Here is a 17,562-nt window from a genome sequence, read left to right on the forward strand (position 1 = left end):
AATCAGAGTAATCATCATAGAGAAGCTATGGTGAACTGACACAAGTCCATACCGCAATGGATAGATAACATAATAAATTGTATAATACAAAAAAAGTCTTTATTAAGCAAAAATAGACATACAGTATAAAAACCATTAAACATACACACACAGAAAATTCCCCTTATAGAGAAGAATGAGGATATTATTAAAAAATTGTATTAAATTATTCTAAGTACCGTACCCTTCATATTTGTAAGATAGTATTGGAGTGGCCCACAGAAAAGTTAGATGTGCCAGATAGTTGGAGGTGTACTTAGATCCGTTAAATATCTGGATCTCCCCAACAGAAGAAATATTAATACAGGGATTAATACTAAGAAATATTAAACATGAAATTACCCATAGATATAACCTCAATAATGAATTACATGCACACCTCCAATAAAAAACTCCCAATAATTACCAACGGAAAGGGTACAGAACCCTACGCGTTACGCCACCACTGTGGCTTCCTCAGGGAAAAGTGCTAGACAAACATGTGTGAACACAATATATAGGTGCAGACCAGGTGTGTTGAATAACATTACAATAATTTAACCCCTTGTTCCCCACATACGCCAATGCAGCATATCCAGAGGGTGACATGGAGCAGCACCATGTGTTTTTAATGATTCTGCGATAGCTCAGCCTTGTATATACAGCCGGAAAGAGTATCCAAAAGACAAGACCGCATGCTACAATACGGCATGCGGTCCATCCTGGAACGCGAAACTGGAAGTGATGCTTGCTGATGCATCGCGTGACCGGAAGTGACGCGTGCGGAGAAACATGGGCCGCCGTGCGTCTCACACTGGAGCGCAACGGCAGGAGCAAAGAGGGCACTGGGAATCACCGCACACCCCCCTCCCCCGCCGCAAAAAGGCCATACAGGAAACCTCAAATAGGTATAATAAGTTAACTCTTAGATGGCTAGACAGATATCGAGAACAAACTCTAAAGTCTAAAAAAGGGACAAATAGCAGGCTGTTTAATTACCTAAGTAGCTCGCAAAATGAGAGAGATAACAAGAATTGGACCATTGAAAAGTAAGTATAATCAAACTGATAGTAGTAGAAGTAGTCAATAAGCTCTTAAGAGACCAAGTGGGACACGGGGAAAAGGAACATATACCTATAGAGAGGGCAAAACCGGCTTACTGTAAGGACCACATCCATAGAGATATAGCCCATTATCTCACACATACAGATTCATCATGCATAGTAAGCATATTAAGCATTTCTGCATGCCATAAGGGTACGGAGAATCCAATGATACAAAGTGGCATCTGTATATATAACGGACCTAGCAGCAAGTGAGTATAAGCTGCTGAACTCATAATTGGATAGTGTCAATTAACCAATATCAATTATTACTGATTTAGAGTAAAACTATTACATCACTGAACTACTCTTATAAAATCCTGTGAATAAAAGGTTCTCATTAATACCTGACTGAGACACACTGTTAATGTTGTAGATCCAGCGGGATTCAGACCGAAGTAGGGCTGGGGTGACGTCTCCCCCACGGTCATTGGAGGAAATAAGCTCCAGGCCCACCAGGGTCGTACCCCCCAATCTACAATGATGGTGGCTGCCTGAAATGAAGGGCTGCCGTGGATTATGTCTTGCCCATCTCAAAATGATCATCAGCCAAAGCGATATTAGAAAAATGTTGCTGAATTCTTTTGCGCAGCTCCTGTGTTTTGTCCCACATATACTAACGAACATGGACATATCAATGCTTACACCACATTCTTAGAGCGGCAATTAATGTATTGTTTTAAAGCAAACTCTTTGTTGTCTAATGGGTTGACAAACCTATAGGTTGAGGGCATTGATGGACAGATGGAAAAATACCCACACGGATGCGAGCCTCTCAAGGTATCCCCTCGTGTCATCCTGATTGCTGGACGATCAAAGTGGCTCCGCGTGAGATCGTCCCGTAAGTTCTTCGCTCTCCTTGCTACCAATGATGGCACCGTTGGAACAAGGTGTTGCAATCTTGGCTCTGATGTAAGAATAGACCAGTTCTTCTGTAGTATGTTACGGCTATCACCCCATTGGTTGTTATAACTTGTAATAACACGAATGGCTGACTCCTTTACTCTCAATTTCGGTCGCAACAAATCCCCTCGATCCAAATGTATAACACAATCTCTGGCATGTCCAAGAATCTTTTTGGGGTATCCCCTGGCTTTAAACCGTGACGACATATCACTGCTCTACATAGAAAAATCATGATTGTTATTACAATTATGTCTGGCTCTTACGAATTGACTATATGGAATACCTCTTTTCTGATATAATGGATGAAAAAATACAGAATGCTATTGGTAGAGGTGCTCTTCCTGTACAAGTTGGTATCTATACTTCCATCCCTAAGAGTCAGATCCAGGAAGCTGATTGTAGTGGACGAGATATGTGATGTTAAGCGTGTTGGACTTCAAAGAGGCAATGATCTCCAAACACTGCTCATAAGAGCCCATCCACAGGAGAAGCACATCATCAATATATCTGTACCACCTTTATACATGCCTACGATACATGCCATGAGGGTACACGTGTGCCCTCTCCCAACAACCCAGAAAGAGGTTGGCATAGTAGGAGGCACAACGCGCACCCATCGCTGTACCGGAGACCTGTCTGTAATACTGATGGTCAAACACAATATAGTTGTTTTTAAGAACAAAAAAAGAACAATTCCATAATAAATGAAAAATGCACAGGGTCCAACGTATCATATTCTCTGAGAAAGGATGCTACATCCGACATACCCAAGTCGTGGGAGATACTTGTATAGAGGGACTCCACATCCAATGAAACCAATGAGGGACCACTAGGAATGTGGAGCCCCTCCAAGTTCTCCAGAATGTCCATGGTATCCCCGATATGGGAGTCCAGTTTAACCCCTTAACGCCCAATGACTGACACTGCACGTCATGAGCGGGTGTAAGTTCCCGCCCCTTGCCGTGCAGTGTCCGTCATGGCTTTAAACTGTCACAGCATGTAAACACGCTGTGACAGTTCAGTGCCAACAGCTGTCTGTGACAGCCGAGCGTCAGGGGCGGAGGTGCAGGGACCCATGCTGTCGGTCCCTGCACCCAGATCACTGCGATCGGTCAGTCAAGCTGACTGACCGATTACAGCATGATCGCGCCGGAGACGCTGAAATATCAGCATCTCCTGCCCTATCAGTGCCGGAGGTCAGAACTGCCAGTGGCTGAACTCCGGCACTAAACAGCTCCACTAAACAGCCAGGAGCGGTGTCAGCACTGCCCTTGGCTGTTAACCCCCTGAATGCTTTGACCGATGCCATGGTGACCTGGGGTCGTCATGACGACCCCTGGGTCACCAAGCTACAGAAAGCTCCTGAGACCAATGCACAGCATGGTCTCGGGAGCTTTCACTATAGGTTTAATGCATTGCAATACATTAGACCTATGGAAAAAGTGAAAAAAAGTGAAAGTTCCATAGTGGGACTAAGTGGAAAAGTAGAAAAAAAAAAAAAAAAAAAGGTTAAAAAATAATATATATTACACTATTAAGTACGGATTTTTAGGTAAAAGTTTTTTTTAAATGAACAAAAAAAAAGTACACTTTTGGTATCGCCACGTCCGGAACGACGCGATCTATAAACGTGTCACACTAGTTAACCCCTTCAGCGAACAGCGTAAAAAAAAAAAACAAAAAAAAAACACATGAGAAACTATACCGCTAAAAACGCCATCTTGTCCCGCAAAAATCAAGCCGCCATACGGCTCTATCAGTTGAAAAATTAAGAAGTTACAGCTCTCAGCATACAGTGATGCAAAGAGAATTATTTTTTCTATAAAAGTTTTTATGTAAAAGTGCAAAAAAATTACATAAATGTGGTACCGCTGTAAACTTACTGACACGAAGAATAAAGCTGCCTTATCAATTTTACCACACAAGTAACAAAAAAAACAAAAAAAAAAATTCCTGAATTGATGGTTTTTGTTCATTCTGCCTCCGAAAATTCAGAATAGAAAGCGATCAAAAAATGGTACACATAATAATACCCACAAAAAACAAGCCATTGCATGACTGTTGGCCAAAATATGGAAAAATTATAGCTCTCTAAATATGGCGATGCGAACATAAGTTTTTGCAAAAAAAAAAAAAGCGTCTTTTAGTGAATAACAGCTGTCAGTCATAAAAACCCGATATGAATCTGGCATTGCTGTAATCGCACCTACCCAAAGAATAAAGTCGTCTGATCACTTATACTGCATGAGGAACCGCATAAAAAAATAAATAAAACCAATTCTTCACCTGCTGCTGCTTTGTTTATTCTGCCTCCCAAAGATCGCAGTAAGGCTCGGCGCACAGTTATCCTGTGCTGAGCGCTTACACCAGGGGTTTCTGTGTAAATCTCTGAAATAAGTGATGCAGACAGAACCCCCGGCGGAAGATTCCCTGTAATGAGACAGATGGAGACACACTGGATGCCGTCTGACCTACGATTCGGCGGAGTCCATATTTTTAGGCGTAGATAAAAGCGTGGTCGGCCACAGTTTTGTGCACCTCTGAAAAGGACAACGCTGAACAGAGGCCATACGGAGTCCAGAGTAACTCTGCGGCCTCATCTCATTATAGTAAATGTAATATATATAGTAATATAGTATATATTATATAGTAAATATAGTAAACCCTCAGGGGTTTCTTCTGAATCACGTCATTTGGAGATTTAGATTGAAACCCCAAAGTAAGTGCTCAGCGTAGAGCGCCGGATAAATGTGATTAAAATGTTATGTAAAATATTCCCAATAAAAGCTTCACCTAAAAGCTCCCATTCAGGTCTGTCATGCTGCTGGTAGTACAAAAGCTCTGGAAAAGCAAAATGGCTCCTCATCCCCCCCAAAAGAAATTCATCAAATTCTGCTCTCCCAAATCCAATTCCCCCCACCCTTCTGAGCACCGCAGTGTGTCTAAACCACATTTAGTGTCCACATGTTTACCAGGGGTATAATTTCCAAAATCTGGTCACTTGAGGGGGGATTCTGCTCTTCTAGCACTTAGGGGCTTTGTATATGGAGTCCGCAAACTATTCTAGGAAAATCTGCGCTCCAAGAGGCAAATAGCGCTCCATCCCTCGAGTGTCGCGGTATGGCTAAACAGTACTGTACAGTCACATATGAGGTATTGACATATTCAGCAGAAATTTTGGTGCCAGTTTTATCCATTATCCCAGTGTGAAAATGTAAAATCTGGGGCTAAAACAAAATTTTTGCGGTAAAAATGTAGTTATTTTTTCCTCACTGCCCAATGGTATAACATTCTGTGACACACCCTTGGTGTCAGTATGATCACTGCACCCCTAGATGACTTCATTGAGAGGTGTAGTTTGTAAAATGGGGTCACTTATGGGGAATTCTGCTGTTCTGACACCTCAGGGGCTCTCCTAGTGGGTCACGGCACTTGCAAACCACAACAGTAAAATCTGCACTATAATATGGTGCTCCTTCCTTTCTGACCTTTACACTGTGCCTCAAAAGTAGTTCCCAATTACATGTAGGGTATTGGCTTTCTCAAGAGAAATTGCACAACAAAATGAGGTCCATTTTCTCCTGTTACCCTTGTGAAAATAAAACATTTGGGGCTAAAAGACAATTTGTGATTTTCCCCCCTCCCACCGCTCTACATTATAAACTTCTGTGAAGCACCTGGGGGTTCAAAGTGCTCACCACACATCTAGATTAGTTCATTGAGGGGTCTAGTTTCCAAAATGGGTTCACTTGTGCCTAAACAGTGGAAACCCTCCACATCAGGGGCTCCCCAAATCCAACATGGCTTCCGCTAATTATTCCAGCAAAGTTTGAATTCAAAAAGTCAAATGGCGCTCTGTCCCTTCCGAGCCCTGCCTTGTGCCAAAGCAGTGGTTTTCCGCCACGTATGGGGTATCTGCATGCTCAGGAGAAATTGCACGACTTTTGGGCTACATTTTCTTCTGTTATCTCTGTGAAAATAAAAAAAAATTGGGTCTATGGCTGTGTGCCCACGATGCATTTTTTAAGCGTTTCCGCAGCGGCAAAAACGCTGCAGAAACGCTTAAAAAAACGCATGTTAGAAGGCCTGCCATGTTCCCCAATGATAATCCGCATGTGCTGTGCACATGCTGCAGAAATTTCCACTGCAGATTATCGCTGCGGAAAAAAACGCAGCACTACCAATTATTTTGCGGAAGTGTTGCGTTTTCGCCGCCATTGACTTGCGTAATCCATGCGGTCTAATGCATCACTGTATATGTAGATGCGCATTCCATGTGTCTTAATGTGCGGATGGTACCCAGGTCTAGAGAAGAGGAGACTCTCCTCCGGACCTGGGCACCATAGAAAACTGTAAAAAAAAGAATAAAATAAATGTTATATTTACCTTCTGACGGCCCCCGCTGCGCTCGTCTTCTCATGCCGGCAGATCACGTGACCCGTCATAGTCATGTGACGGGTCACGCGACGCTGACGTTGGCAGGTCCTTCAGTGTACCGCGATCTGCCGGCAAGGGAGAACGGATCGAAGCAAGACACCGGGGGCCATCGGAAGGTAAGTATAGATTTATTTTTTGTTATTTTTTTACCATTCTTTTACGGTCACACTATATAAATCCATGCTGGTTGCATGGATTTATATAGTGTGATCAAGTTGTCAAGCACTTTCCAAGTGATGCTAAAATCGCTTGGAAAGCGCTTGACAACCCGCATGCGGAAATGCATGTGAAGAACGCCTCACATCCGCATGTCCCTGGCAGGAAAAACGCATGTACAATCCGCATGTACAATTCGCATGCGTTTTTTCTGCCAGGGAGATGCAGAAACGCTCAGGAAAAAATCCGGAGCATTTCTGCATCGTGGGCACATAGCCTAAATGTAATTTTTTTGTGAAAAAAAAGTTAAATGTTAATTTTTTTTCTTCCTCATTGCGTCAGTTCATGTGAAGCACGTGAAGGGTTAATAAACTTCTTGAATGTGGTTTTGAGCACCTTGAGGGGTGCAGTTTTTGGAATGGTGTCACTTTTGGGTATTTTCTGTCATATAGACCCCTCAGTCACTTCAAATGTGATGTGGTCCCAAAAAAAAAAAAAAAAAAAAAAAAGGTTTTGTAAATTTTGTTGGAAAAAATGAGAAATCGCTGGTCAACTTTTAACCCTTATAACTTCCTAACCAAATGGTCCCCCCCCCCCCCCCCCCCAAAAAAAAAAAAATTGTGCTGATGTAAAGTAGACATGTGGGAAATGTTATTTATTAACTATTTGGTGTGACATATCTCTCTGATTTCAGAGCGAAACAATTCAAAGTTTGAAAATTGCAAAATTCTCTCCAAATTTCCATATTTATTTTATTTATTTTTTTACAAATAAACGCAAGTCATATCGAAGATATTTTACCACTATCATGAAGTACAAAATGTCACGTAAAAACAAACTCTGAATCAGGGGGTTCCGTTGAAGCGTTCCAGAGTTATTACCTCATAAATTGACAATGGTCAGAATTGAAAAAATTAGCCCGGTCCTTAACCTACAAAGTGGCTTGGTCCTTAAGGGGTTAAACGCAAAAGGTTGTAAATAAAAATCAATATACAGCACATGGTTTCTCCAACAGACTTCTAATACCAGCAACAGTAGGTCTACCTGTAGGTGTAGACGTGTTTTTATGGACGTTAGGCAATAAATAAAAAGTTGGTATCACCGGCTTTCTCGTAGTCAAAAAATCCTTCTCTCCTCTGTCAATAACCCCTTGTTAATATGCATTGTGCAGAAGCAGGTCAAGTCTTTTCTTAAATGTTGTAGTGGGATCTGAGGGGAGATTCACATAAATGTCACAATTTTGTAATTGCCTCTTTGCTTCAGACATATATAGTCAGAGTTTAAGCCGAGTGTTGGTGCACTGTGATCTTATTTTCTCGCAGGAGAGAATCGCAGCATAGGTGCGGAGGAGATGGAGAAAGTAATTTCTCCATCTCTTCCATTGCCAGCGTTTGCAGTAACAAGACTGCACTTGGATGGCATCCAAGTGCAGTCCGATGTTTCACACGCACCCATAGACTTGTATGAGTGAGTGTGATCTGATTCTCAGATGCACCCGCAGCATGCTGTGATTGTTCTCCCATGCCTAATCGCCGAGAGAAGATAATTGCAGTGCTGAGCTGCCCCGCCCCATAGAATAACACTGGTCCAAGTGCTATGCAATGTTTTATCGCACAGCACTCGGCCGTGTCATATGCTCATGTGAGCAAGCCCTCACGCTGATTCTGATACAAGACTGACCACGGACCGGCCGTCTGCTCTCCTGACGTGACCATGACAGCATGTATTTCTATGCAGCTGTCACTGTCAGGTCAGGAGAGCAGACTGCCAGTCCAATGATTGTGATGCGACCCTTGGGAATATGGCAGTCTGACTGAATCGGTGACACTGGCAGAATGGTGGGCGGGATTATAGGCGGGGGAAGGGGTGAATATTCATTAAGCATATATACACTTGGCTAATCAGTGACGTGGGGGAAGGGGTGAGTATTTATTTATCATTTACATATGCTTGACTTGACAATGTGAGACAATAAATTTGTCTGAGGCTTACAGCAAGATTAGGGGGCTAGGTAGAGAAATAAAAATGTCATATCCTGAAAGGGCTGCCCAAGCCCTATTTCAGGATACTATTAGTACTCATACTACATAGAAATTACCTGACCGATTCCCTTTAAGTATTGAAGCCTCCAGTTCCACCCACCGTTTTTCCTGGCATGGATAGAGAATTTCCTCCCTACCTGTGTGTCTGTGACTTCATATAAAGGGATGGCTGTCTGGCTCAGTTCATCAGCTAATCCAGAACTCTTTCAGTCACTGCTGATGCTGAGCTAGAGAAGTGGGCCTGGCTTTGCTATTGAACAGAGAACCAAGCAGCCAGCCTCCTTCATCATCTCATGACACAATCTTGCGGAGGAAGCTCCCTACCAATGCCAGGAACAAAAAATGAAGAGGAGGTTCCTGGACCAAGAGAGGGGGTTTGAAATCTACTTAGCTGGCATTATTCAGAATGAAAGTATATTAGTAAGTATTTTACATTTTGACAGAAGCTATGGAACTTTTTTTTTCTAGCAACCCATTTAAATCTGTGATTGGAAACACTATGTGCAGGCTGTTAATACTTTATGGCTGTACCTTAAACTGGCACTAGTGTATGAAGTCATTGCCTAAAAATATACTTGTTCTTCAGCAAGAAGCATTGGATTTTTATTGGTCTATAGTGGCACAGCAAAATAATGATTGCATTGTTCAGAATGTATGTATCATAATTTTATTATTTTTTATCTAAATAAAATGTTTTCAGAATAAAACTGTTATAATGTTGTATAAAAATCCACAGATCACAATGGATAATTGCACCCAACCACACAATCACAATTTGTATCTTCCTGTGTTAACCATGCAGGGTATGGGTGACTGAAATAATTAGGAACCATTAGGCCACATTCACATTCTGTATTTGTCACCCACTCCTGGATTTTGCTTACAAATACTGAGGTAAAATACTGACCAGTCAGAGGGAAAGTCTAATAGAAATACGTCACCACTTCTGTATTTATCTCCCACTCCTGGTTTTGGGTTAAAAATATTTATGTAAAATTGTGACCAAATACTGAACGTGTGAGTGTGCCCTTAATCCCTCACATTTCAACATCACTACCCTCTATTCTGTCTTTTCATGGGACACTACTGAAGATATGACACTTTGATACAATGTACAGTAGTCAGTGTACAGCTTGTATAACAGTGTAAATTTGGTGTGCCCTCTAAATAACTCAACACACAGCCTTTAATGTCTAAACCGCTGGCAATGAAAGTGAGTACACCCCAAAGTGAAAATGGCAAAATTGTGCCTAGTTAGGCTGTGTGCCCACGCTCAGGCCATAGCAGCGCTTTGGACGCAGTGTATTTTCGCTGTGATCGATCACGCAGGTAGGTATATCTGCATGTGTAGAGTTACCACACCCTATCCATTCTATGGGGAAATATCTTAAGCAGAGACTAGTGTCTCCACAACAGAAATTGACATGCTGCTGCTCGTAATGCCGCTCCACGGGTGAGTTTACACGGCGTCAAATACAAGCACAGTGGGCATGGGATTTCTATAAATCCACTGTGCTTCTACCGTCCAACGCAGCGTGTTGGACGCAGCGCAGATGAGCTGCTTCCAATATGCTGCTATTACGGTTCGTGGGCACATAGCCTTAGCCATTTTCCCTCCTCGCCTTCAAGTGACTCGTTACTGTTACAATGTCTCAAGTGTGAATGGGGAGCAGGTGTGGTAAATTTCGTGATATCTCACACTCTCATACTGGTCAATGGAAGTTCAACATGGCAGCTCATGGCAAAGAACTTCAAAGGATCTGAGAAAAAGAATTGTTGTTCTACATAAAGATGTCCTAGGCTATAAGAAGTGTCATATCTTCAGTGTTGTCCCATGAAAAGATATAATAAAAGATTTACAAAAATGTATACCGTATAAACACATACAATTTTTCAAAAATTATAAAGTATGTACCGTATTTTTCGGACTATAAGACACACCGAACCATAAGACGCACCTAGGTTTTAAAGGAGGAAAATAGGAAAAAAAAATGTAAGCCAAAAATGTGGTCATGATGCCCTGTTATGGGGGAGGGGGTTTGCTGCTGACACTGTTATAGAGGCAATGTCCCCCAATTCTGTTAATATCCTCCATCTTCCTATTTATGGCCCCTCCTTCCTGGTATGTGGCCCCCATCCCATCCTGGTATGCATGGCACCCCTCTGAGCCCCCATCCCATCCCGGTTTGCATGGCACCCCTCTGAGCCCCCATCCCGGTATGCATGGCACCCCTCTGAGAGCCCCCATCCCATCCTGGTATGCATGGCACCCCTCTGAGCCCCCATCCTGGTATGCATGGCACCCCTTTGAGCCCCCATCATGCTGCCTACAAAAAAAATAAACAATCATACTTACCTCCTCTCTCCTCTAGCGCTGTCCCGCTCTGCTGCCGACACTCTCACTGTGTGAGCCGCGCATGGCTTCCCTGCCATGCGCCCTCACATAGTGTGAGACGCTGTGCTGGAATAGTCACTGCTCCCCACGCCGGGATCGCTCACCTAACCTCACCATGGGAACATTCTGAAGAATGTTCCCACCAGTGCTAGTGGTGAGCTCACCGGGGCTGATCAGCTGATGAACCCCAGTGACCTCACTCGCCCAGCAGAAATGTATACTGATAGGAGTGATTTTACACTCCTGTCACTGTACATTGCTGTCTTCTACAGCAGTGACATCAATCCTGATTTCTAGCGATCCCATCAACTGTGCTGTAACATCTGGACGCTGCGGGCTTGAAGCTATATAAACACGTAGCGGCTCCTGATCGTGGCCACGTACCCAAACTCACCCCCAGCATGTCAATTTCTGTAGCGGAGACTAACGACTCCACAAGAGAATTTGACTGAGGGTGATCCGCAGCCTCTGATGCACTCATAGTGGACATGGGATTTCTAGAGAGCCCATCCACTATGCTGTAACATCCAGATGCTACGTGCTTATGCAGCGTCATACTTGCAGTGGCTCCTGACCGTGGCCACGTACCCAAACTTATCCGCAGCATGTCAATTTCTGTAGCGGACACGCTAGTCTCCGCTGCAGATTTAGACAGATTGAAGTTTCATTATATGCGATGGATTCACATGTACAGACAACAAAAGTGTGGCATTAGAATACAGCGTTTTGGAAGCAGCAAAACTACGCTGTGTCCAAAGCGCTGCTGAGTGCTGATCGGGGGGGACATAGCGGCTAACGAAACAGCTGTGAGCTGTTAATCGCCAGGGACCATATTTGTCTAATGGCACCTTTTAGGCTAAAAATAGCAGCTCACAGCTGCCCCAGAAATTACATGAATGGAAATGCTAATGCGATTGGGTGAATGGGATTAGCTGACACCTAGCTCTTTTGTTTGGTGATGACAAGGTGTCAATCAGACCCTTTCATCACCAAACCTAATTAAAGTAAAGAGTTAAATAGACAGTCACAGAGTAAATACTATTTGAAATACAACAGACACATTCTTTAATCATTAAAATTAACCAATATACTCACCCCAGTTCTGAGGGTAATCCAAGGGTTTAGGCAATGTCCCACCATATAACTTTTTTAGCTCCAAAAACCGCATAAAAAACGCACGGTTTTTCGGCAGCTTTTTTCCTGCCAAGGAGATGCAGAAACGCTAAGGAAATCCCATGTCCACTATGCTGTAGCATCTGGGCACCTGCAGATCACCTGCGGAAACTGACATGCAGCGCGTCTTTCCAGATCACAGCATGTCAATTTCTCCTGCGGGTCCGCATGCTGGTTTTCCACTTAGACCTAACCTCTATGGGTAAAGTCTGCATGTGAAAAAAAAATATGGCCGCCGCTCATTTACATAAAATGAGCCGAAGCTGCAGGCGGCTCTTCCACAGACGCATCGTGGGCACATACCCTTATGGTTACTTCTATATCGCCGTCATATGCCTAAGCGCTTTACAGATATTGTTGCCATTGTCCCCACTGGAGCGGACAATCTAGATTCCCTATCAGTATGTCTTGAGAGTGTGGGAGGAAACCGGAGAACTCGGAGGAAACCCACACAAACACGGGGAGAACATACAAACTCCTTGCAGATCTTGTCCTTGCTGGGATTTGAACCCAGTTCCCCAGCGCTGCAAAGTCCTAACCACTGAGCCACCGGAATAAAATTATATTATTTATAATGTATGGCAAATGATGTTAAACAGACACCTACCACCCTCCCAAAGATTGTATGTACTGAAAAATACCATACATATCTGTAGAAGGTGAAAAACTAACTTTTGAACATTCTCTAACAATGTAAGTTAATAACACGTTACAAAATTCAACTTTAAGGCTGTGTGCCACTATGCGTTTTTAAGTGTTTCCGCATTGGCAATTCCGCTGCAGAAACGCATAAAAAACGCTTGGTAGAAGGCCTGCCATGTTCCCCAATGATAATCCACATGTGCTGTGCACATGCTGCGGAAATTTCCGCTGCGGGTTATCATTGTGGAAAAATCCGGAGCGCTACCAATTATTTTGCGGAAGCGCTGCGTTTTCGCCACCATTGACTTGCATTGGAACACATGTAATCTGCATCACTGCATTTGTACATGTGGAATCCAAGCGTTTCAATGTGCGGATGGTACCCGGGTGTGGAGGAGAGGAGACTCTCCTCCGGACCCGCGTACCATAGTACCTGTAAAAAAAGAATAAAATAAAAAATATACATTATACTTACCTTCTGATGGCCCCCGGTGTGCTTGGCTTGGCTTGGCTTGCCGGCAGCTCGTGGTAGACTAAAGGACCTGTGCTGACATCATTTAGTCATGTGACGAGTCACGCGACCGCTGACGTCGGCAGGTCCTTAAATCTACCGTGAGCTGCCGGCAAGCAGAGACAAGCACACCGGCGGCCATCAGAAGGTAAGTATAGATTTATTTTTTACCATTCTTTCGGTCACACTATATAAATCCATGCCGGTTGCATGGATTTATATAGTGTGACCAAGTTGTCAAGCACTTTCCAAGTGATGCTAAAATAGCTTGGAAAGCGCTTGACAACCCGCATGCGGAAATGCATGTGAAGAACGCTTCACATCTGCTTGTCCCTGGCAGGAAAACGCATGTACAATCCGCAGGGAGATGCAGAAACGCTCAGGAAAAAATCCAGAGCATTTCTGCATCGTGGGCACATAGCCTAAAAGAAAGAAGAAAAAAAAAAGAGTTACAATCTGTCAGAATGATATAAACAGGTCGGCCACTATAGACTTGCATGAGATGAGGAAAATCCGCATGTGTAAAAAACCGCATGTGTGTTTCAATAGCCTTTCCGTAGCGGAAATGCACACAAAAACACTAGATGATGATCAATAAAGTTTGTTTAAAAAAACCATATGCTCTGAAACTGAAAATTTCAATAGCCTTTATTAAGAACACGAAGATATGAAAAACGCATGTATAAAAAGAAAACATGCTGCAAAACGGCATGTAAAAAACGCACCAAAAAGCGCAATTAACCTAATTTGCATATTAGGGGCCGAAATGGTGCAGAAATTCTGCAGCGTCAAAATCGCAGCAAATCCGGACCATGTGCACATATCCTAAGGCCATGTTCACACGTTCAGTATTTGGTGAGTATTTTACCTCAGTATTTGTAAGCCAAAACCAGGAGTGGAGCAATCAGAAGAAAAGTATAATAGAAACCTGTCACCACTTCTGTATTTATCATCCACTCCTGGTTTTGGCTTACAAATACTGATGTGAAATACTGAACGTGTGAACGTGGCCTAATGCAAAGCAAAAAAATATCCAGATTTGAGGGCGACCTGCAGATATTCCAATCCATGGCATGCTCTGTTCTGTAAGATGTTTTAGTTTATCTACATACTTTATGTAAACATGATCTGAAGATTTTACTTCTGTACATGACTGTACCACATTTCTGCGACTTTTTCCAAATTGTCATTGTGCATACGCCTTTAGAAGGAGTTTCTTCAGTGTCTCTGTAATAACTATTTATACTTCTCTTACTAAGACATTTTAAGTGCTGATATCCTAGTATGTGTACATATTTTCTTTCCGTTAACAATTGTTATATCGTATTTTCTTGTAGCTACTTGGAAAAATATGAAAAAGTACATCATTTTGGTGAAGATGACGATGAAGTCCAGCCTGGCAATCCCAAATCTCAGCTCCCCATTGGTGCAATACCATGCACATACAACTACCAGCAGCACGTTGTTCCAGGTATGCAATCTTGTTCTATAGAGTAGCAGAGACCCATAAGGATTCTTTATTGGTGGGGGCCTGAATGATGAGCCTTTTACTGATTGCTAATATGAAGAGGCAGAAGCACTCAGGGTCAGATTGCTGCTATCTTCTTTTGAGACTGAGGATGTACACTATTACGCTTATTTAGAAGACTGTTAGAGTCCATCTCCAGCCTCAAAAGAAGAGAGCAGTGCTATGGTGACCCTTCATTTTAGCAATCATTTTGCGTCTTGGCACCCTTTTGACATGTCATAAGTTTTCTGAAAATGCAGTCACTTCTTATGCTCATTTCACATGTTTTGAGTGTGGACTATGATTTCGGCATTGGCCACGGGTTTTTTGATCCATACTCAACGGCCTCTGAGCCTGAAGAGTTCAGGTCCGGAGACCCTTGGCAGCTCCTGAAATCGTGGTTTGTACATGGACCTTGAAGCGCAGATGTGTGTATGCACCCTTACTGACCCTTTCTCTCCTGGCTCCCTTCAGTCCCTATAAAAATTTCTGCTAAATGCCACCTCTACTGAGAGCGAGGCACAGTGACCATGCCTAGTGTTCTGACCTGGAAAAAAAATAATGTTCTGACATTGCAGGCCAGGGAAAGCAGGAAAATCTGAGCATGATCCATACATAAATCATTATAATGTCCCACGTAATATTATCTCCTTCCCGACATGGCTATTTTCTACTTTTGAGTTTTCGTTTTTTCCTCCTCTTCTTCCAGGAGCAATAACTTTTTTATTTTTCCGTCGACACATCCATATGAGTGTTTGTTTTTTGTGTGACGAGTTGTACTTTTGAATGACACTATTCATTTTATTATGTGATATACTGGAAAGAAGGAAAAAAAATTCCAAGTGTCGCAAAATGGTAAATAAAAAAAATTTCAAAAACAAATGTGGAATTGCACTTTTTTCATAATGTTCAATATACGGTAAAAATGACCTGGCAATAGGATTCTTCCAGGTCAGTACATTCACGGGTATTACAAACATGCAGCGTTTTTTATATTAATAGCGATCACCGCATTTAGAAGGTTGAGAGAGGGAGAGTGCTCCCTTTCTTACTCCAACACCCCCGCAACATGACCACAGGGAGACTGTGGTAGTTATGGCAGCCAGAGGTCAAATAACGACCTCCGGGTCTGCCAGCTACATTGGCCTGTTAGACCATGCCATAAGCATTGTGTAAAAGGTGTTCTGTTAGTTTCACAATGACTTCTCTAATGCATTGCTGTACACGTGTATTGCAGTGCATTAGAGCAGTCAGTGATCAAGCAAGTCCATAGAGGGGCTAAGTACAAAAAAAAAAGTGAAAAACAAAGTTAAAAAAAAAAAACCTGTAAAAATATTAAAATGAACAGCACAATAAAAAGAGTGAAAAATATGACGCCAATAAAAACGCATGTGTTTTTCTTTACATTTTTCATACGAACTGAACATGAAGAGGAAGCCAGGGCTGCAGCTGATCCTGGGCTTCCTCTTCATGTCCAGTTTGTCCAAAGGCAGGTACAGTGATGCCAGCGCTGATTGGGTGCCCGGCATCACAAGTCATTCCACCACACCACAGGCCCGGGACCGCGAGTTCTTACACCGCTGGAATGGAACCGGCATGGGAGGGGAGCATAGGCTTTGTTATTTTATCTGGGCCAGATATTTAGTTTAAGAAGGGGTTTTCCTAGTAATGGACAACCCCTTTAATCCACCTCGGTATGCCTCCGCTTCTTCCCCCTGCAAATGCTTTCATTAACTCCCAATTCCCCAATGTATCTAGTTCAAACTACTGACATTGATCTACACAGCTGTCCATAATCTCTCTCTTCCGTATGTCCCTGAACTAATATCTCAATATGTTCCCACACGTAAAATGCAGTCTTCGCAAGAACTCCCTCTCTCCTCCACATTTGTACGTTCCTCACCCAATCACCTCCAAGACTTCTCCCTAGTTATCCCCATCCCCTGGAATTCTGTGCCCCAATTCGTACGATTATCCACCACATTTGGTACTTTCATACAGACCTTGAAAAACCCACCTCTTCAAGAAAGCTTACGGCCAGCAATGACCCGCTGCTACCTCACCACAACGGGAGCTGCCGCAACCTCTTAACCGACTGTCTCCTTCCCCATTACCCTGTAGACTGTAAGCCAGCAAGGATAGGGCCTTTTCCCAATGTATCAGTCTGCCATTGTTAGTTTGTTGGTTGTAATCTATATTATTTTGAATGTAATCCCTTCTCATGTACATCACCATGGAATCAATGGTGGTCTAAAAATAAATAGTGGTCTTGTAATGTTGTGTGCATTTAATGAAATACAGTTTTTTTTATGCTATATTTATTAATTTTTGTTGTTTCTTCAACAGATTATTTGCGTCAAAGTTATGGGCTTACAATGGACTTCAATACACCAAATGATTACAACAAACTGGTGCTTTCCCTATTATCCGGGCTCCCGAATGAAGTGGACTTTGCAATTAATGTTTGTACTCTACTGTCTAATGAAAGCAAGCATGTTATGCAGCTTGAAAAGGACCCAAAAATTATCACATTGTTGCTTGCAAATGCTGGTGTATTTGATGATAGTGAGTATATATTGAGTTTTTGTTTACCTAACTTAACACACACACACTTGCATACATCTGTACAGACCAGCTGTATGATTTGCCTTATACATATACCAACCCTCAGG

At 42.7% G+C, this 17,562-nt stretch overlaps 1 protein-coding gene across 4 annotated transcripts in view; it reads left to right on the forward strand.

The window, feature by feature from the left end:
• Positions 1–17,562, forward strand: part of ARID2 (AT-rich interaction domain 2) — a 111,233-nt gene that overhangs the window by 49,095 nt on the left and 44,576 nt on the right. For all 4 annotated transcript variants that reach the window (XM_073651839.1, XM_073651841.1, XM_073651840.1 and 1 more), the window contains exons 4-5: positions 14,721–14,854; positions 17,237–17,455. In XM_073651839.1, coding sequence (XP_073507940.1) covers positions 14,721–14,854; positions 17,237–17,455 — 353 coding nt within the window. The remainder of the gene's footprint in view (positions 1–14,720; positions 14,855–17,236; positions 17,456–17,562) is intronic.

The sequence above is a fragment of the Phyllobates terribilis genome, unplaced genomic scaffold, assembly GCF_046119375.1.
Source record: "Phyllobates terribilis strain yellow unplaced genomic scaffold, ASM4611937v1 Scaffold_11__3_contigs__length_659146591, whole genome shotgun sequence".
NCBI lineage: Eukaryota > Metazoa > Chordata > Amphibia > Anura > Dendrobatidae > Phyllobates > Phyllobates terribilis.